Genomic DNA, 21,346 nt, shown 5'->3' with positions numbered 1-21,346 from the left:
CTCATTTCTCACATATAGAGAGAACTGATTCAAATTTATAAGACAACTTATTCCCTAATTGATAAATGGCAGTTTTCAGGTAAAGAAATCAAAGCTATCTATAGTCTTATAGGAAAAAACTCTCTAAATCACTATTGATTAGAGAAATGCAAATTAAAAAAAAAAACTGAGGTACCACCTCACACCTCTCAGATTGGCTTATAAAATAAGAAAGGAAAATGATATGTTGGAGGGGATGTGGGAAGATTTGGACACTGATGCATTGTTACTGGAGTTGTGAACTGATCCAATCATTCTGGAGAGCAATTTGTAACTATACCCAAAGGGCTATTAGACTGTGCATACCTTTGGCCCATCAATACTATTACCAGGTCTGTATTCCAAAGAGGTCAAAGAAAAAGGGGGAAAACCTCTATCTACAAAAATATTTATATAACAGCTCTTTTTGTGATCACAAAGAATTGGAAAATGAGGGGATGTCCATCAAGTGGGGAATAGCTTCCTTCCTTCCACCCCTCCTTTTTTCCTTCCTTCCTTCCTCCCATCCTTTTTTTCTTCCTTCCTTCTTTCCTTCCTTTTCTGTAATAGGTCATACCAGACAAACTGAGAGCCTGAACTAGGTTGACAGCCATATGAGTGGAAGGAAAATGAATGAGAAAAATGAACAGGACCTGACCCTTGATTAGACATGTAAGGAGGAATGAGGGTGGGGAAAGAACAGAGACAACTCCAAAATTGCAGATCTGGGTAACTAGAAGGATGATGCTGAAGATAAGTAGAATGGTACCTTTTGAGGGAGCTTCCTTTTGGATCTGCTAAATTTGAAATGTCTATGAACCTAGCTGTGTGACCCTGGGCAAGTCACTTAACCCCAATTGCCTCACTAAAAAAAAAAAAAATGTCTATGAACCTCCCAGGTGGAAAGCAGCTGGTGATGCAGAGAAGTGTGTCCTGATCTATCTTTGTACCTCCCCCAACCCCTAGCACAATGCTCTCTCTGTATACTGTTAGGTGCTTAATAAATGTGTGTGGAATGAATGTTGAGAGAATAAAAGAATGAGAAAGAAAAAGTGACTGAAGGATTTCCTACTCACTCATCACGTCTCAAATTGGTTTTTAATCCCACTTTCCTGGCCCAATCAATCACAGTTTTCTTCCATGGGGTGGCTGACATCTGATCTGACTTCAGTTTCTCCTGTATCTCTTCCCAGACAGCGGGGGTTCCAAGGAAGGTAGTAGGTCTCACCTCCCGCAGTGTGTTTATAAGAGATCCCTGAACCTGTCGTGATGAAATGAAGGTCAGGAAATTAGCAAGGAGTCATGGAAAAATCCATAGGCTGGGAATGAGAAGGCCTCAAGTAGAGTCTCAGCCTTGCTGCTGGCTTACTCTATATCTATAGCCTTGGACAAGTTCTTGTTTGTTTTGGTTTTTTGGTTTTTGTAGGCAATGGGGGTTAAGTGACTTGCCCAGGGTCACACAGCTAGTAAGTGTCAAGTGTCTGAGGCCGGATTTGAACTCAGGTACTCCTGAATTCAGGGCCGGTGCTTTAACCACTGCACCATCTAGCCTCTGGACAAGTTCTTAATCCATTCTAGAGGCCTCAGTTTTACTATCCAAAAGAAAGGGATCAAACAGGATCTAAGAGACAAAGGTTCCTCTACACTCTGATGTTTTATATTCAAAGTGATATTCAGCATAAGCTGATACCACCCAATCATGTTATCACATATAACTCCAACCTATTAATTTTAGGCTCTATTTCTCCTAACTATGTCCTGGACTCTCATACCTCCATGGTTTTATTCACACCGTTTCCTGAACCTCAAATGTCTCTGTCAAATTCCTACCTTTATTCGAAATTCCATTTCAAATGCCACCTTCTCTAGGACCAGGATGTTCAGATGCCCAAACCCCTTCCCCCTTGGTTAGTGACAGCCTTGCCCACTCAGCCCTCACATCAAACTTTCTTTTGAGATTTTCTGTTACACTTTCCATGTGTAATTTTTATGTAGTGTAGCTGTATGTTTGGTATCTTATTCTCCCTATTTGATGGTGACCCCCATGAAGACAAGGACATTATCTTATCTCAACTTTCTATCTTTCTTGGCCCCAAGGACAGTCATATACTTAGGTACTAAGTAAAAGCTTGTTTTATTTTATTGCATAGAATATATTCTAAGATCCCACTGACAATCAGTTTTCTATGTTCTAAAACCTCTCCCCAGTCTGACTTTCCAGATTCTGAGGGACCCTCCCAGCCCTTGACATTCAGTGTTCTAAGGGCCCCTCCAGCCCTGACATTCAGTGTTCTAAGGGCCCCTCCAGCCCTGACATTCAGTGTTCTAAGGGCCCTCCCAGCCCTGACAGTCTGTGTTCTAAGGACCCTCCTTGTTCTGACATTCTGTGTTCTAAGGACCCTCCTTGTTCTGACATCCTATGTTCTAAGGGCCCTCCCAACTCTAACAGCCTGTGTTCTAAGGACCCTCCTAGTTTTGACATTCTGTTCTAAGGTCCTTCACAGCTCTGACATTCTGTGTTGTAAGGGCCCTCCCAGATCTTATGCTCTGTATTCTAATGGCCCTTCCAGCTCTGTCATTCTAGGTTCTAAGGACCTGATGTTTTAGATCATAAAGTCCCTTATAGGTCTGATGTTCTATATCCAATGATCTCTTAAAAGCCAAATCCAGTGGCCATTTCTCAAGCCTCAGTCTCCTTGACCTCTCTGCAACCTCTGACACTATCGATCCCGCACCCCTCCTCCCCCCCTCCCTTTTCCTTGATACTCTCCTCTCTTTAAGTTTTCTGGAAGCTGTTCTCCTTTTACATGACTGCACCTTTTTAGCCTTCTATGCTCTTTCTTCCTCAAGGCTATTCCCACTATCCATGAGGATCCCTCCAAGCTTTGTCCCAATCCCTCTTCTCTTCTTCCTCTAAAAGATCACTCCCTTTTACCTCAGAGATCAAGTACGAAATCCTCTGCCTCAAAAACCCTTTATGACCTGGCTCCCTCCTGCCTTTTTTGTCATCTTAAACCTTGTTAACCCACACATACTCAGTGATTCAGTGACACCGGCCTCCCAGCTGTTCCCCTCACACAACACTCCATCTCTGGGCTCAGGGACTTGTCTCTAGCTGTCCCCCAGGCCTAGAATGGTCTCCCTCATCTCTGCCTCCTGTTTTCCCTGGCATCTTTCAAGTCCTAACTAAAATCCCATCTTCTACAAGAAGCCTTATCTAATCCCCTCATTGCTAGTACCTACTCACCATTGATTATTTCCAATTTATCCTATATGTATCTTACTTATCTGTAGATGTTTACATGGTGTCTCCTCCATTAGATTGTGAGCTCATTCTCAGTAATACAATGATCCAAGACAATTCCAAAGGACTCATGATGAAAAATGCTATCCATTTCCAGAGAAAGAAATGATGGAATCTGAATGCAGACTGAAGCATACTATTTTTCACTTTATTTTTTTGGGGGGGAGGGAGTCTGTGTTTTCTTTCACAACATGAATAATATGGAAATATGTTTTGTATAATTGCACATATATAATACCTATATCAAGTTGCTTACCATCTCAATGAGGGGGAAGGAAGGGAGGAAAAGAAGAGGAAAATTTGGAACTCAACATTTTAAAAAATGAATGTTAAGAACTGTTTTTACATGTAAAAGAAAAAAAGATCTGGCTAACATTTCACTTACCCTTGGGAGTCTCCTACTCTATTTTTTTTTTTTGGTGGGGCAATAAGGGTTAAGTGACTTGCCCAGGATCACACAGCTAGTGTCAAGTGTCTGAGGCCGTATTTGAATGTGGGTCCTTCTGAATCCAGGGCTGGTGCTTTATCCACTGCACCACCCTCTCCTACTCTATTTAAACATTATTTACTAGCTGCCTTTCCTTTTATAAGGCATTTTGTTTTCAGATAAATAAAAATATATATTTTTTTTAAAGATTGTGAGCTCCTTGAGAGCAGGAACTAGTTTTTTTGTTGTTGGGTTTTTTTGGGGTTTTTTTGGCGTTGTTTGTTTCCTTTTTACACCCTCTACCCCCAACACTTAGTACAGTGGCTGGCATCTAGTAAGCATTTAATAAACACAATAACTTTGTTGTTGTTGTTGTTGTTGTTTTTTAGGGCAATGAGGGTTAAGTGACTTGCCCAGGGTCACACAGCTATTAAGTGTCAAGTGTCTGAGGCCAGATTTGTACTCAGGTACTCCTGAATCCAGGGCCGGTCCTTTATCCACTGTGCCATCTAGCTGCCCCCTGACACAATAACTTTTTTGTTGACTATGCTCTAAGATCCTTCCCAGTTTAGACATTCTGCGTTCTGTGGGTCGTTTGGGCACTGACACTGTAAATTGTAACATCCTTCCCCATCTATTCTCAGGTCAATACCATCTCTAACATTCTGTGTTCAGTATGAATAGACTCTGGGAATCCATTTTTGGCATCATCCTAATACATTTCATTTGAATAGTCAGAGCTAGGGGCAACATTAACATCCATTTTGGCTTCCAACTTCAACAAAGTGTAGAAATTGTCAGGTCTTGCCTTCATCGCAAGCCTTGACTTTGGATTGGTGGCCAGCTCCAATACACCTGGGTAGTTGAGCATAGCTCAGGCCTCTATGTTTCAGACTATCAGGACCCAAACAACTCCTCTCCTGGGTATATGAATCCTTGAACTTACAGAAAGTTCTGGCGAGGCTACTCCCAAGCATAGCCATCACTGCCTCTCCATCCCTAAGGTAGTGTTTTGGGACCTTGAAATCATAAAATGTTAGAGCCATAAGAGTCCCTTAGGACATAGAACATCAGAAGGAGAGGACCTTAGAATATAGAAGACAGAATCAGATGGAAATCTTTAGGACATGGAATTCTAGAGCTGGAAGACAACTCAAAAACAGGATGTCAAAGCTAGGACACGTCTTGGAGAAAACTTGGTCCAAATCTCTCATTCATAGATAGAAGAACAGGTTATCAAGGGGAAAATGAGTTGCTTCTGCTCACTCAGTGAGTTAGTGGCAGAACAGAACTAGAACCCAGGTCTTCTGTCACCACCCAACCACCCCCAGCCCTAGGCTTTTTCCACATCCCCTACCTCCAGGAACACTTACAACATAGCTGGCCATAAGATTAACACTCTGAGTTCTCCTCAAGCAGAAGTCCCAGCTCAGTATGAGATAGGCCTCAAAAATTATTGATGAGTTCATCTTCCACAAACCATCCCAGAGTGGCTGCCCACATGGTGTTTACACCTTCCCCAACCTCACTTCTATCACTAAAGGGTCATAGATTGTTTAAGCTCACGAAGTAAAGGAAAGAAGGAGGGGCTACAGGAGGAAGAAGAGAAGAGGTTGAATTAATAGACTCTGGTAACCAATTGGATGGAGGGGAGACGAGAGTGAAGGAGAGGTCAAGGATGATACCTAGGTTGTGATCCTGTGTGATCGGAGGATGGTGGTACTCTTAGGAGTAATAGGGAATGTAGGAAGAAGGGGAGGTTTGGGTTCAGATAAGTTCAGTTTTGGACATACTGAGTTTAAGATGTCTATGGGCGGGGCAGCTAGATGGCGCAGTGGTTAAAGCACCAGCCCTGGATTCAGGAGTACCTGAGTTCAAATCCGGCCTCAGACACTTGACACTTACTAGCTGTGTGACTCTGGGCAAGTCACTTAACCCCCATTGCCTAAAAAAAAAAAAAAAAAAAAAAAAAAAAAAGATGTCTATGGGCCATCTGGTTCCCAATGGCCAGTAGGCATTTGGAAATGCAAGAGATTAAAAACCAGAAGTCACTTAATCCAGCCCTGTTCCCCTCTGCCTTTACCTCTCCCACTTTTACAGATGAAGAAACCAAGGAGATAAAGTAAGCAAGATCACACAGGTAGAAAGCAACAGAGGTGGGGCTTGAACTTAGATCCATGGATTCAAGATGAGGTGATCTTTCTCCTATACTATGTTTATTTTAGCTGGATTGGATCATTAAACTCAATCCCTTCATTTAACAAATGAGAAAACTTGATATCCACAAAGGAGAAGGGGTTTGGCCGAGGTCATCTAGCCAGGATTAAAAACTAGATTATCTGATTCCAAATTGAGTATTCTCATTCTCTCTCCAGGTAAGCTTAATGTCCATCCCCAGATACAAGGTCCCCCAACCATAATGTTGGGGACGGAGGAGAAGAAAAGAAAGGGAACTCACACAGCAGTGAGTTCAGTGTATTTGGATGCCTTCCTTGGCCTGCAGTCCCATGAAAATGCCCCTATATTGTCTGCAGAGATCGGGCAACAGAAAGCGTCTTTACAGATACAATGACTTACAGCAGAGTTTTACATGGGATAACATGATGTTATCAAGCCCCCAGCACCCATAAGCCCAATGTGAGATGTTTGCCTTTAACAATAAGCCTCGGGGCAGCTAGGTTGCACAATGGATAGAGTATGGGCCCTGGATTCAGGAGGACCTGAGTTCAAATCAGGCCTCAGACACTTAACAATTACTAGCTGTGTGACCCTAGGCAAGTCACTTAACCCCAGTTGCCTCACCAAAACAAAACAAACAAACAAAAATAAATTAAAAAAAAAACACAATAAGCCTCTAGGTTTAAGATGGGCTTCCCCAGACTGTTCTCCTCTGCTGCTTTTGCCTATAGGAGTACAGACCTTGCTTTTACCTCCAGGGGCACATACCTTCAGGGCATCAGAATCAGCAAAGAAGATGGAAGCCCCAGTGGTGAGAGGGATCCAGACTTCAAATATCTGAACAGTGATCAAGCAGAGGGGGAGGTAGCTCACCAAGATCTCTTGATTTTCAGGGGGATAAGTGTAGGGAAGGCTTTGGAGCACAGCTGCCGCAGTCCACGTGATCTGAAACACAAGTTATGTAATGGAGAGAACTAGGGAAGAGAAGCACTGATTAAACACACAGTTGGTTAGAATCAGAAGTCACATTTGAACTAGGCTCTTTCTGACTCTAGCTACCTGTCATGAGTAGGAATCATTAGACCTGAATGGGATTCCTGACTTTGTGTGTGACCTTGGAGAAGTAAGGAGTGGCTACACCCCCAGCTCTAGCCTTCATTTGCCCATCTGTAAAATGAGGAGATTGAATTAGATCAGACGTTTTTAAACCTTTTAGGGGTTCTGGACCTCTCTGGCAGTCTGGAAAGACTATGTCCTCAGAGGAATGCTTTTGAATAACTGAAGGGAATGCTAAACAAAAGCGAAAAGTTAGCAAAAATAAAGCTGTAATTTTTTTCCCATCCAAAATCATGGACCCGGGGGCAGCCAGGTGGTGCAGAAGATAAAGCACCGGCCCTGGATTCAGAAGAACCTGAGTTCAAATCTGGCCTAAGACACTTGACACTACTGTGTGACCCTGGGCAAGTCACTTAACCCTCATTGCCTCACCAAAAAAACCAACCAAACAAAAAACAAAATCATGGACCCCTCTGGAGTCTATGATGTACACCAGGCTAAGAACCCCTGGACCAATCTGTCTAGTTAAAATATTTTCCTGTAGCATTCCCACAGATGGGTAGTACAGTGTGGAGAACTTGGAACGTGGAGTCAGAAAGACCTGCATCGAAATCCCACTTCAGACAGGAACCCAAGGCCTAGGGAGTAGCCTAAGGTATACCTATACACGAAATGAGACTCAGTTTTGTCCTCAGAATATTGATTTTCCAAAGGAATGCCAATCAATTGGGAAATAGCTAAACAAGCTGTGGTATATGATGGTGAGGGAATATTACTGTGCTATAAGAAATGACCAGCAGGATGATTTCAGAAAGGCCTGGAAAGACTTGTTTAAACTGATGTGTATGAAATGAGCAGAACTGAGAGGACACTGTGCACAGTGACAGCCGTACTGTTCTATGAGCAATTGTGAAGGATTTAACTACTCAGAAAAGAGTGATAGATTTGTTTCCTCATTACCTATTCTAATTCCTTTAATTTCTTTTTCTTCTCTTATTGCTATAGCTAACATTTCTAGTACAACATTAACTAATAGAGATGATAATAGACATCCTTGCTTCACCTGATTGTATTGGGAAGGCTTCTACCTTATCCCCATTACAGATAATGCTTGCTGATGGTTTTTAGATAAATGTTATTTATAATTTTAAGGTAAGCTCATGCTTTCTAGTGGTTTTTTTTGTTTGTTTTGTTTTTGTTTTTTTTTTTAAGTGAGGCAATTCGGGTTAAGTGACTTGCCCAAGGTCACACAGCTAGTACATGTTAAGTGTCTGAGGCCGGATTTGAACTCAGGTACTCCTGACTTCAAGGCCGGTGCTCTATCCACTGCGCCACCTAGCTGCCCCTCTGGTGTTTTTAATAGGAATGGGTGATGCATTTTTTCTGCATCTATTGAGATAATCATGATTTCTATTGGTTTTGTTATTGATATGGTCAATTATACTGATAGTTTTCCTAATATTGAACCAGTCCTTCATTCCTGGTATAAATCCCACCTGGTCATAGTATATGATCCTCGTGATGTATTGCTGTAATCTTTTTGCTAGTATTTTATTTACATTTTTTGCATCAATATTCATTAGAGAGATTGGCCTATAATTTTCTTTCTCTTTCTTTCTTTCTTTCTTTCTTTCTTTCTTTCTTTCTTTCTTTCTTTCTTTCTTTCTTTCTTTCTTTCTTTCTTTCTTTCTTTCTTTCTTTCTTTCTTGAGGCAATTGGGGTTAAGTGACTTGCCCAGGGTCACACAGCTATTAAGTATCAAGTGTCTGAGGCCGGATTTGAACTCAGGTACTCCTGACTCCAGGGCCAGTGCTCTATCCACTGCACCACCTAGCTGCCCCAGCCTATAATTTTCTTTCTCTGTTTTGGCTCTTTCTGGTTCGTGTATCAGCACCATATTTGTCTCATAAAAGGAATTTGGTAGGACTCCTTCTTCACTTCTTTTCTCAAATAATTTATATAGTATTGGGATTCATTGTTCTTTAAATATTTGGTAGAATTCACTTGTGAATCCAGGGCCGGTGCTCTATCTACTGCACCACCTAGCTGCCCCAAGAGAGAATTCTAAGCACTGGGAACAACAAGAATAAAAAAAAATGCTCACAGTTTAATGAGTAGGGGAATGGGGCATGATATGATCAGATCCGTGTTTCAGGAAAATCACTGCGGCAGCTAAGTGGAGATAGATTAGAGTGGGGAGAGATTTGTGACAGGGACACACGTTGGCAGAGTGGTCCAATAGTCTAGGCAGGGGGTGATAAGGGCCTGTACCAGGATTATGGCAGTGTCAGAGGAGAGAAGTAGGCATACGTGAGAGGTGTTACAAAGAGGAAATCACAGAACTTGACAAAATATTGGACGGGGCCTGGTAAAGTCCTCTTTCTCTTTAAGTAAAATAGTGAGGGGCAGCTACATGGCGCAGTGGATAGAGCACTGGCCATGGATTCAGGAGGACCTGAGTTCAAATCCGACCTCAGACACTTAACACTTACTAGCTGTGTGACCGTGGGCAAGTCACTTAACCCCAATTGCCTCACCAAAAAAAAAGAAAGAAAGAAAGAAAGAAAAGAAAAGAAAAGAAAAGAAAAGAAAAGAAAAGAAAAGAAAAGAAAAGAAAAGAAAAATAATGAGGAGTCCAGGAGACATGTAAGTTTTTAGCCCAGGAGACTGAGATAATGATGGTGCCCCCGACAGCAATAAGGGAGGAAGGAAAAATGGACTTGGGATTTGGAGACCTAAGTTCAAGCCTAGGCTCTGACATAATTTGATCATTGCCAAGGCATTTAACTTCTTTAAGCCTCAGTTTCATTCTTTGTAAGTTGTGGGTTAGTCTTTGAGCCTCACTTGCCTAATTTGTAAAATGGGGATAATAATACATACCTCACAGGTGTATGAGGAGGTTCATATGAAATGTTTGTGAATAAGCTTAACAAACTTTAAAGCACTACATGAGTGTCAGTTATTGTTGTCATTGTCATTATAATTATACCTTTAAAATGTTAGAAGAATGTACAGTATTAATCTTTTTTTTTTTTTGGTTTGGCTTGGTTTGTTTTTTTGGTGAAGCAATGGGGGTTAAGTGACTTGCCCAGGGTCACACAGCTATTAAGTATCAAGTGTCTGAGGCCGGATTTGAACTTAGGTACTCCTGACTCTAGGGCTGGTGCTCTATCCACTGCACCACCTAGCTGCCCCCATACAGTATTAATCTTAACCATCCTTGTTTCTTTCCCTTGGCATCAGACGTGATTTTTTTTCCAATTTACAGATTGCAAAATGACAAAATATTAGCTCTAAAAATGGTCTTGTAGTTCATCTACAAGTGACCCCTTCCCTGTCATTTTACAAAGGATGAAACAGAAGCCCAGAGAAGAGAAGTGCTTTGCTTAGTGTCACACAGCAAGTCTTTTGGGGGAACTATTGACCCAAGTGGTTAGACCCCTCTTTCCCCATTAATTTGTAAGTCATAAATGTAAGATCCCTTTAATATATTATACTGCCCATGTTCAGTGCACTCAAATGATATAGGGTCACAGAGTTAGGGTCAGAAAGGCTTTGGGGGGGACAGCTAGGTGGCGCAGTGGATAGAGCACCAGCCCTGGAGTCAGGAGGACCTGAGTTCAAATCCGGCCTCAGACACTTAACACTTACTAGCTGTGTGACCCTGGGCAAGTCACTTAACCCCAATTGCCTCACTAAAAAAAAAAAAAGAAAGAAAAGAGAAAGGCTTTGGGGCTTCAGAGAAAGATACTTACATTGTCATGACTGATCATAACTGCCTTTGGTGATCCAGTGGTCCCTGAGGTGTAGACCAGCATACAGCACTGGTTGGGCTTCTGGGAATCAATGATTCTGTCCAGTGTTTCATCAGAAATAGTTAGGCCTAGAGCGAGGAATTCTTCCCACTGTATAAGTGAACAGGCAATAGCATATAGATGGCTAGGGTGTTACAGAGAATCAGTAGCCCAACTCTCTAAACCAGGAAAAGAAATTGTGCAAACCAGCCTCCCCAGCTAATTATCCCTTTAAGTCATTATCAACTCATTGTTCCTGGTATAACTAACCCATTCCCACTACCCTCCTTTCCTTAACACAGGGGTTCTCAAGTGTCCTGATGGGCCTTCTAATGTGGACTGAGCCTTTCCCAAAGCTCTTGGGTCATCCTGGCTCATAGTTCCAGCCAAGTTCAGCACTATGGCACATAGGCCATGGGGTCAAATTACATAGGCTTGGTCATGTAACTCATTTTTTTTTTTTTGGTGAGGCAATTGGGGTTAAGTGACTTGCCCAGGGTCACACAGCTATTAAGTGTCAAGTGTCTGAGGCCGGATTTGAACTCAGGTACTCCTGACTTCAGGGCCGGTGCTCTATCCACTGCGCTACCTAGCTGCCCCTTTGGTCATATACTCATTAAAAAAAGAGACTGTATTGTCCCAGGATGGAGCTTTGTTTACGCAGCCCTCAAATTGTACCTGAAGGGCAGCAATGTGACCAAAGACCACCCCGGCCACCGAAGTAGACACAAGTCTTCAGGAGTGAGCTTAGGAACTAATTGGCTGTCCTCGTACTGACCCCAGCCCATAGGTCTCACTGGACTGGCTTCCTACATAAGCAGTAGTTCCTAAGCTGGACACAGGAACCCCAGCAGAAGGAAAGACAGGGTGTCTCATTCTTCTCTCAGACCTCCTTCCCTGTGATACATGTAGGCATCATCCCTTATCATTCTCTCTCTCTCTCTTTTTTTTGTGAGGCAACTGGGGTTAAGTGACTTGCCTAGTAAATGTCAAGTGTCTGAGGCTAGATTTGAACTCAGGACCTCCTGAATCCAAGGCTGGTGCTCTATCCACTGTGCTACCTAACTGCCCCCTTCTTATCATTCTCATTATAAAATGAGATAATACAGTGCCAGGCAAACAGGAGATGCTTAACAAATGCTTATTTATTTTTTTCCTTCCTTCTTCCTTTCCTTCCTTCCTTCTTTCCTCCCTTCATTTCCCATCCAGTCCATCCCACCACCTGAGTTTCATTCTGTTCCCAAAGAACTGATGCCCACAGGTCCCCTGTCACATACAACTCTGGGAAACCCCCCTTAGCACATTATGTGGATTGGACCAAAATAGAGCTCAGGACTTGGAATAGGGATCCCTGGATTAGATTCCTGCCTCATATACTTATTAGCTGGATGATCACAGACAAGTCATTTAACCTCTCAAAGTCTCAGTTTCCTCATCTGTAAAATAGAGATGATAATGCTTGCAACATCTATCTCACAGGAGTGTCACAAGGAAAGGATTCTACAAAACTCAAATGCTTTATAATTGTGAGTTAGTATTATTATTATTATTGTTGTTGCCATTCTCTAGTACCTAGGTCAATAGGATTTTCAAGCTGGAAGGGACCTTATAGGTCATTAAGTCCAATCCTTACATTTCACACATGAGGAAACTGAGCTCCCGATAAGGGAAATGACTTGTCCAAGGATGTACAGGTAACTGACAAATTCGAAATTTAAACTCAGGTCCCCTGTCTCCAAATCCAGTGTTCTTTCTCCCATGCCCCACTTCATTTTGTAGTCAATTCCTCTTGTTTGTGGCCCATCTGCTCTGTTTCTTAGCAGTGACCCTAATTTCTTCTCGCTATCATCTTTTTCCCAAGGCTTCTTTCTCCTTCTTTAAGGAGGTTGATCTACCATAGGTTCAGATAACCTTTAATCCAGATTAGAAAGAAAATGAAAGAAGAATGCTCCCCTCTTCCCCTAGGTATGTCCACTGACTCTGCGCTTGGGCCTGAATGGGCTCTTGACATGGTGGCCAGCCTCTCTCACCCCAGGCCTCCATCCCTTTTTCCTAAGCAGCCTGTACTTTAAATAGCTGTCTTCCCATCTCTGTCCCCTTGGCCCCTTTATGGCTCATACATACAGAATAAATGTTAGGTATCTTCTTTGTGAGTTTGTCTTTATATTGGACAATAGCTTTCAGATGACGTAAGTGATCCTGGATCTGAAAAAGAGAGAATGGCACAGCAGAAGTGCTCAGATACATACTTAGGCCTTTGGGGTACAAGAAAGTTAATATTATAAAACGTGATATCAGGGGCAGCTAGGTGGCGCAGTGGATAGAGCACTGGCCCTGGATTCAGGAGGACCTGAGTTCAAATCTAGCCTTAGACACTTGACACTTACTGACTGTGTGACCCTGGGCAAGTCACTTAACCCCAATTGCCTCACTTAAAAAAAAAAAATCATGATATCACCTGTTTTTCCTTTCCTAATGAACCTATCAGGCAATCAGCAAGCATTGATTAAAGTGCTAAACACTGAGGATACAAGGAAAAAAACAAAAGGGAGCTTACAATCTTTTTTTTGTGTGCGTGCAGGGGCAGTGAGGGTTAAGTGACTTGCCCAGGGTCACACAGCTAGTAGTCTGAGGGAGGATTTGAACTCAGGTCCTCCTGAATCCAGGGCCGGTGCTTTTACCACCTAGCTGCCCCTGGGGAGCTTATATTCTAATGGATAGTATTATCTTCATCATTATCGTTATCCAAACCTGATATTTATATGAGTTGTATTTTGCAAAACCTTTATAAATGTATAAAAATAACAATAGCTAACATTTATATATGTCTTCAGGGTTCATTATATCATGTAATCCTCACAACAACCTGGGAAGGTAGGTGTTATTATTATCCTTATTTTACAGATAAGGAAACTAAGGTAAATAGGGGTTGTGACTTGCCCAGGGTCACTGAGTTCATAAATGTCTGAAACTGGATTTGAATTCAGATCTTCTTGATTCTCAGTCCAGTGCTCTATTACTTAGTTATCCTCTATGGATAGGCTATTATTTGTCTACATATTAAAGGCAAGAATGTCCTAGGGAGGAAGAAAACAGTGATCTTGAGTCCTGGGTTTAGCTTTTGTGCTTGCTCAGATTTGAGCAGCAAGACGAAAGACGTTTTGGGTCCCCTCTAGTACTTCAAGGTATCATACCCACATAACTCTGCAGAGGTTCTTTGGCTAAGCCCTAGCCCCTGAAATAAATTGAGAGCACAGGATCACCAATCAGAAATGATCAGGGAGCTATAAGGCATTCCTTGATCTAAGTCAGAATGAGGACTAGAACAGAGACCTTACTCTTGGTGATCAAGAATTAGAATTCAATGGGCAGCTAGGTGGCGCAGTGGATAGAGCACTGGCCCTGGAGTCAGGAGGACCTGAGTCCAAATCCGGCCTCTGACACTTGACACTTAATAGCTGTGTGACCCTGGGCAAGTCACTTAACCCCTATTGCCTCACACCCCCCCCCCAAAAAAAAGAAGTAGAATTCAAAAAATAAACATAAGCCTGAAGACCCTAGTCATCTGGGATAGCTTGGGCTCTGTGTTCCAGACACTTCGGTAATTTGAGTAAAGCATGGACTAGAGAGGAAACATTCTAGCCAAAGACTCTGAGAAACAAATAGTTGTTCAGTGATACCTGGTTCTTTGTAAACCTTTGGACCGTAGCATGCCAGGCCCTTCTATCCTCCATTATCTCCCCAAATCTGTTCAAATTCATGTCCGTTGCCTCCATGACACTCCCTATCCACGTCATCCTCTGCCATCCCCTTCTCCTTTTGCCTTCAATCTTTCCCAACATCAGGGTATTTTCCAGTGAGTACCATCTTCTCATTATGTACCCAGAGCATTTCTGTTTCAGCTTCAGTATTTGACCTTCCAGTGAATTGCCTAAACTCGTTTCTCTGTGTATTGATTATTTGTATCTCCTTGCTATCCAATGGGACTCTCAAGAGTCTTCTCCAGGATCACAATTCAAAATCTTCAATTCGGTGGTGCTCAGCTTTCCTTATAGTCTAAGTCTCTCAGCCATACATAACTACTAAAAAACCATAGCTTTGACTCTACAGACCTTTGTTGGCAAGGAAAGGTGTCTGCTTTTGAGTATGAAGTCCAGATTTTCCATAGCCTTCCTTCTAAGGAGCAAGTGTCTTTTAATTTCATGGTTCGGGGCAGCTAGGTGGCGCAGTGGATAAAGCACTGACCCTGGATTCAGGGGTACCTGAGTTCAAGTCCAGCCTCAGACACTTGACACTTACTAACTGTGTGACCCGGGGCAAGTCACTTAATCCCTATTGCCCTGCAAAAAAAAAAAAATGTTTTTTAAAGTTAATTTCATGGTTGCATTCACCATCTGTAGTGATTTTTGAGCCCAAGAATATAAAATCTGATACTGCTTCCATTTTTTCTCAATCTATTTGCCGGGAATTGATGGAACCAGTTGCCATGATTTTAGATTTTTTTAATGTTAAGCTTCAGGCTAGTTTTTTACATTCTCCTCTTTCACCCTCATCAAGAGGCTTCTTCATTCTTTTTGACTTTCTTTCATCAGTCTGTTATCATCTGCATATCTGAGATTGTTGCTATTTATTCCAGCTTTTGATTTGTCTAGTCTGGCATTTTTCATGATGTACTCTGCATAAAAGTTAAATAAATAACATGATCGTGTACTGCCTTGTTGTACTCCTTTCCCAATCTTAAACCAATAAGCTGTTACATGTTCAGTTCTAACTGTTGCTTCTTGACTTGCATATAGGCTTCTCAGGAGATAAGTAAGATGATCTGGTATTCCCATCTCTTTGAGGACTCGCCACATTTGTTGTGATTCACACAGTCAAAGGCTTTAGTTTAGTCAATGAAGCAGAAATGTTTTTCTGGAACTCCCTTGTTTTCTCCACAATCCAGCAAATGTTGGTAATTTGATCTTTGTCTCTTCGAAAAACATGGTTTATATGTTGCCAAAGCCTAGTTTATAGGATCTGTTTCTTTATTTCTTTCTTTCTTTTTTTTTTTTTGTGAGGCAATTGGGGTTAAGTGACTTAATCAGGGTCACAGAGCTAGTAAGTGTCAGGTGTCTGAGGCTGGATTTGAACTCATGTCCTTCTGAATCCAGGGCCAGTGCTTTATCCACTGTACCACCTAGCTGCCTCCGCTTATAGGATCTTAATCATAAACTTGCTGGCATGTGAAATAAGCACAATTGTTCACTAATTTGAATATTCCTTGGCATTGCCCTTCTTTAGGATTGGGACTTAAAGAGCTGATCTTTTCCAATCCAGTGGCCACTGTCAAGTTTTCCAAATTTGCTGGAATACTGAGTGCAGCACTTTACCAGCATCATCTTTTAGGATTTTAAATATTTCAGCTGAAATCCTGTCAATTCCAGTAGCCCTGTTGTTAGAGATGCTAAGAAGACCCCTTTTACTTCATTCAGCAGAATGTCTGGCTTTAGATCAGTCACCACACCATAGTGGTTATCAGTAATGTTCACCTGTGTATTCTTGCTACCTTTTCTTTTCTTTTCTTTTTTTTTTTGGCGGGGCAATGGGGGTTAAGTGACTTACCCAGGGTCACACAGCTAATAAGTGTCAAGTGTCTGAGGCCGGATTTGAACTCAGGTCCTCCTGAATCCAGGGCCCAGTGCTTTATCCACTGCACCACCTAGCCGCCCCCCTACCTTTTCTTAATCTCTTCTGCTTCTATGAAATCCCTACAATTTTTGTCTTTTATCATGCTCTTTTTTGCATGAAACATTCCCTTGATATATCTATTTTCTTGAAGAGATATCTTATCTTTCCCATTGTATTTTTTTCTTCTATTTCTTTGAATTGCTCATTTAAGAAAACCTTTTTTTTTTTATCTCTCCTTGCTATTCTTAGGAATTCTGCATTCAGTTGGATTTTTTTTCTTTCTCCTTTCCCTTTCCTTCTTTCCTCAGCTATTTGTAAAGCCCCGTCAAACAGCCATTTTGCTTTCTTGCTCTTCTTTTTCTTTGGAATGTTTTTTGTTGTTGCTGCACCCTGTATAACATCCCAAGTCTCTCTCCGTAGTTCTTCAGGCACTCTATTTACCAGATTTAATCCCTTAAATCTGTTCTTCACTTCCACTTCATATTCATAAGGTCAGACCTCTACAGTTTTTTCAATTTAAGTCTGAACTTTGCAACAAGAAGCTCATGCTCTAAGCCATCGTCAGCTTGTTTTAACAGACTGTATAGAGCTTCTCCACCTTTGGCTGCAAAGTAATATCATCAGTCTGATTTCAACATTGACCATCTGGTGATGTCCATGTATAGACTTGCCTTTTGGGTTGTTGAAAAAGAGCACCTCCTATGACCAGAGAGTTATCTTGACAAAGTTCTATTAGTCTCTGCCCTGCTTCATTTTATACTTTAAGTCCAAACTTGCCTGTTATTCCAATTATCTTTTGATTTCCTACTTCAGCATTCTAATCCCCTGTGATGAAGGTGACATTTTGGGAGGGGGTTATTTCTAGAAGATATTGCAGGTCTTTGTAGAATTAATCAGCTTTGGTGGGGCAGCTAGGTGGCTCAGTGGATAAAGCACCAGCCCTGGATTCAGAAGGACCTGAGTTCAAATCCAACCTCAGACATTTGACACTTACTAATCTGTGTGACCCTGGGTAAGTCACTTTACCTCCATTGCCCCATAAAAAGCAAAAAAAAAAAAAAAAAAAAGAATTAATCAGCTTTGGCTTCTTCTGAATCAGTTTTTGGAGCATAGGCTTGTATTGCTTTCACGTCAAATGGTTTATCTTGGATTTGAACACATATCATTCTTTCCTTTTTGAGATTATACCCCAGTTCTGTTTTTCTTAGCCTTTTATGGATTATAAGGGCTTCTCCATTTCTTCTAAGGGATTCTTGCCTACAGTAGCATATGTAATGATCACCTGGATTTAATGCACCCATTCCCATCCATTTGAGTTCACTGCAACTCAAGATGTCATTGTGTAATCTTTCTGTCACCTGTTTGACCACATCCAGTTTACCTTAGCTTATAGATTTTACAGTCCAGGTTCCTATGCAATATTGATCTTTACAGCATCAGACTTTCCTTTCATCATCAGACACATCTACAGCAGAGCTTCCTTTCAGCTTTGGCCCAGCCTCTTTCTGACCTGAAGGGCTCATCTTCCAGAAGATGCCATATCTTTTATCATTTTAATACTGTCCATGGGATTTTCTTGGCAAAGATACTGGAGGGGTTTGCCATTTCCTTCTTAGTGGATCACCTTTTGTCAGAACTCTCTACTATGACCTGTCCATCTCAAATAGCCCTGCATGTTATAGTTCAAAGTTTCATTGAGCTACACAAACCCCACCCCCACACCCTACCCCTCCCTTGACAAGGCAGCAATCCAGGAGGCAGAAAAATAAAAAGACCCCTCTCCTTGTGGGGAAAAAAGTTGCTGAGAATTTTTTCCTCAGTCTGCATGACTGTGTGTGTTAGGATTTGGGGCCTTGCAGAGACTACCACCTCTCCTATATAAAAGACTACTAGCAAAGACTTACATGCCCAACAGAGACTGTATATTGCAAGGAACAGCCTAGCAGCATCAGCATAATACCTTCCCCAGAAGATAGCAGTAGCTCTGTAGTATCAGAGACTTGATCTGCTCCTCCATCCCTATGTCCTGACCACATAAGTTCCCAATGTGAATGCCCTTCCAAGATGTACCTTAGTCATGTGTTGACTACTTGCACCTATATTCCTTCTATATTTAGGTTTTCTGACCCCAAAGCAGTAACAGTATATGTATTGGGGGCAGCTAGGTGGCGCAGTGGATAAAGCACCGGCCCTGGATTCAGGATTACCTGAGTTCAAATCTGGCCTCAGACACTTGACACTTACTAGCTGTGTGACCCTGGGCAAGTCACTTAACCCATTGCCCCACAAAAAACAAAACAGTATATGTATTTGTGGGAGTGTGCCATAGATATACAGTGTGATGAAATAATGGGATTTAGCAGATACTCAAAGACCCACCTGGAGATTAATCTATACTGATTGAATCAAGTGAGTGATTGACTGCTGATTAAGCCTACTTCAAGTTAACTGGATTGTAATCACCCCTGGCTAGCCCTTAAGAAGGTATTGTTCTCAGAAACTAGACTGTGAACTCAACTTGAGAACACCTTCAAAGCCAATAGATTTGGAGGACAGCAACCAATCACCTTGAAGCAGTGTGTAAGGACCGCCTCTGTTCCAGACATATAAAAAGCTTCCACAATCAGCTTGCTGGAGAGTTCCTGATTAAAGCAGGCTCATGGAGGAGGACTTGAGGAAGAACCCAACCAGGCTGGAACTCTAGGCTAGGTAGGACTTCTTTTTCTTAACTTTCTGAACTCCTTGTAAATATCTGTATGCTTTAATAAATGTTTAATGCCCAAAGACTGGTACTGAAGCTTTTTAATTTAAGGCGACCACAATTTAGATTTTAAACATCACAACAGACAAAAGTTTTATTGTTACTTTTCTTTTGGGAATATCTCCTTAAATGTCTGCTTTAAACAGACTATCCTTAGTATGGTCAGTTAAGGGAAACACATCAACATGGGCTCTTAAACTATGGTTTGAGTAGACATGGACCCATAGAATAGTACCTTGAACTTGGATTAGTCTTGACAGGGAGATACTTTTCAAGTTAAAGGGAGCCCATTATTTCTTCTAATACTCACATAATATTGTATATTAAAATTATCTTTATTAGCATATCATCTTCCTTTTAGATTATAAGATCCATGAGGGAAGGCATCAAAACTCATCCAAATTTTGTATTTTTTCTTAGTATCCAGTACAGATCAAATACAGACACACAGCAGATGCTCGATAAGTATCATCAAGACTGGAATCTCTTATCTAGGTCTTAGACCCTCTCTCCACACTCCTCCCACAATTCATCCAGCACCTATCACTGGATTAAGTGCATTGTAGGCCTTCGGTCAATACTGATTGAATCAATGGAGAGGCTGCAACAAACGTGTCATCTTGTACTCAGTTCCAGGAAGAGATCAGGAGCCTCAATCCCTAATTCTGTCAGCACCTGTTGTCCCATCTGGCTCCCTGCCCTGGGAGGAAGAAGGTTACCTTGAGGATCTTCTGAAGCTGCCAGTCATCCTCCACCATAAAGATGTTGGCCTCAGAGTTTTCAGCAATGAACCGGCAGGTTTGGGAACTGTTGCTGGGGAAAATGCCCACAGAAATGCCTCTGAAAGCAAAGGAAATGAGAGGTGAAAGGAACCCAAGAAGGCACAGGTTTCCCCAAGTATTTCTTTCCCCATTTATAGGATTATAGGAAGGAACCATAGAGGTCATCCAGTCCCATTCCCCTTATTTGACAAATGAGGAAACTAAGTCCAAGGAAGGAGAAGTGATTTGCCCAAGGTCATACAGATAGTTATCACTGGAGGCAGGATTTGAATCCAAGTCTTCTGCAACCAGACTTGTTGCTGCTTCTGTTCTGCCAGATTGATCTCTCCCAGGATCAGAGAATGAAGGGACCTCAGAGAGCATTTGTTCTATCCTGTAGCTGAGCAAGAATCCCCTCTCTTTAGGGACCTCCAGTGATGGAGAGTTCATTACCTTTTTTTTTTTTTTAAGTGAGGCAATTGGGGCTAAGTGACTTGCCCAGGGTCACACAGCTGGTAAGTGTTAAGTGTCTGAGGTTGGATTTGAACTCAGATCCTCCTGACTCCAGGGCTGGTGCTCTATCCTCTGCGCCACCTAGCTGCCCCGAGTTTATTACCTTTTAAGGCAGCCCATTTGACTTTCAGACAGTTCACATTATTTGGGAAGTTTTTTTTCTTGTAAGCAGCCAGGTGGCACCAGAATAGAGCACTGGACCTGGAGTCATGAAGACCTAAGTTCAAATCCAGCCTCAGATGCTTTCTAGCTGTGTGACCCTAGGCAATTCACTTAACTGCTATCTGCTTCAGTTTCCTCGTTTGCAAAATGAGAAACAGCACCTAACTTCCAGGGTTGTGGTGAGGACAAAATGAGATAATACCTATAAAGTGTTTTGTAAACCTTAAAGCGATATATAAATGTTAGTATTTTACCTAGTCAAAATAAGCCTTTCTGCAACTCTCCCTCCCCTCCAATGCCCCTAGTTCTGCCCTCTGGGGCCAAGTAAAATGAGCAGAATCTCTTTTCTTCATGAGGACCATTTAAATACTTACCACTCATGTCCCTCTAAGTCTCCTCTCTGAGCTAAATGTCCCTAGTTCCTTCAACCAGCCCTCCCTTGGCCTAATATTTAGTCCTCGCTCCATTCTGCTTATCCCCCTCTGATCCTAAAAGTATGGTCACTCACACTCAACACAAGTCAGAATAGTAGGCACTTGGTAAATGGTTACTGAATTGAATTGGCACCATTTCTTCTGACCACAAGGTAGCATGTGCTAGGGAAAGGATTTAGCATTTGAGCTTAGATTCAGGGGCTCTAGATTCAGCCTTCTCCAAAGCTAAAGTAGAAAGCCAAGTCACATCGGTCAGCCCCACGCCTTG

General features: G+C 42.0%; 1 protein-coding gene across 1 annotated transcript in view; it reads right to left on the bottom strand.

Moving 5' to 3' along the window:
• Positions 1-21,346, bottom strand: part of LOC122745429 (long-chain-fatty-acid--CoA ligase ACSBG2-like) — a 57,678-nt gene that overhangs the window by 23,178 nt on the left and 13,154 nt on the right. The window contains 6 exon segments of the mRNA XM_043990732.1: positions 1,095-1,279; positions 6,696-6,872; positions 10,739-10,889; positions 12,839-12,876; positions 12,878-12,982; positions 19,928-20,048. Of these exon segments, the coding sequence (XP_043846667.1) occupies positions 1,095-1,279; positions 6,696-6,872; positions 10,739-10,889; positions 12,839-12,876; positions 12,878-12,982; positions 19,928-20,048 (777 nt within the window).

Source organism: Dromiciops gliroides, chromosome 1, assembly GCF_019393635.1.
Source record: "Dromiciops gliroides isolate mDroGli1 chromosome 1, mDroGli1.pri, whole genome shotgun sequence".
NCBI lineage: Eukaryota > Metazoa > Chordata > Mammalia > Microbiotheria > Microbiotheriidae > Dromiciops > Dromiciops gliroides.
This window is presented reverse-complemented; position numbering and strand designations above follow the sequence as displayed.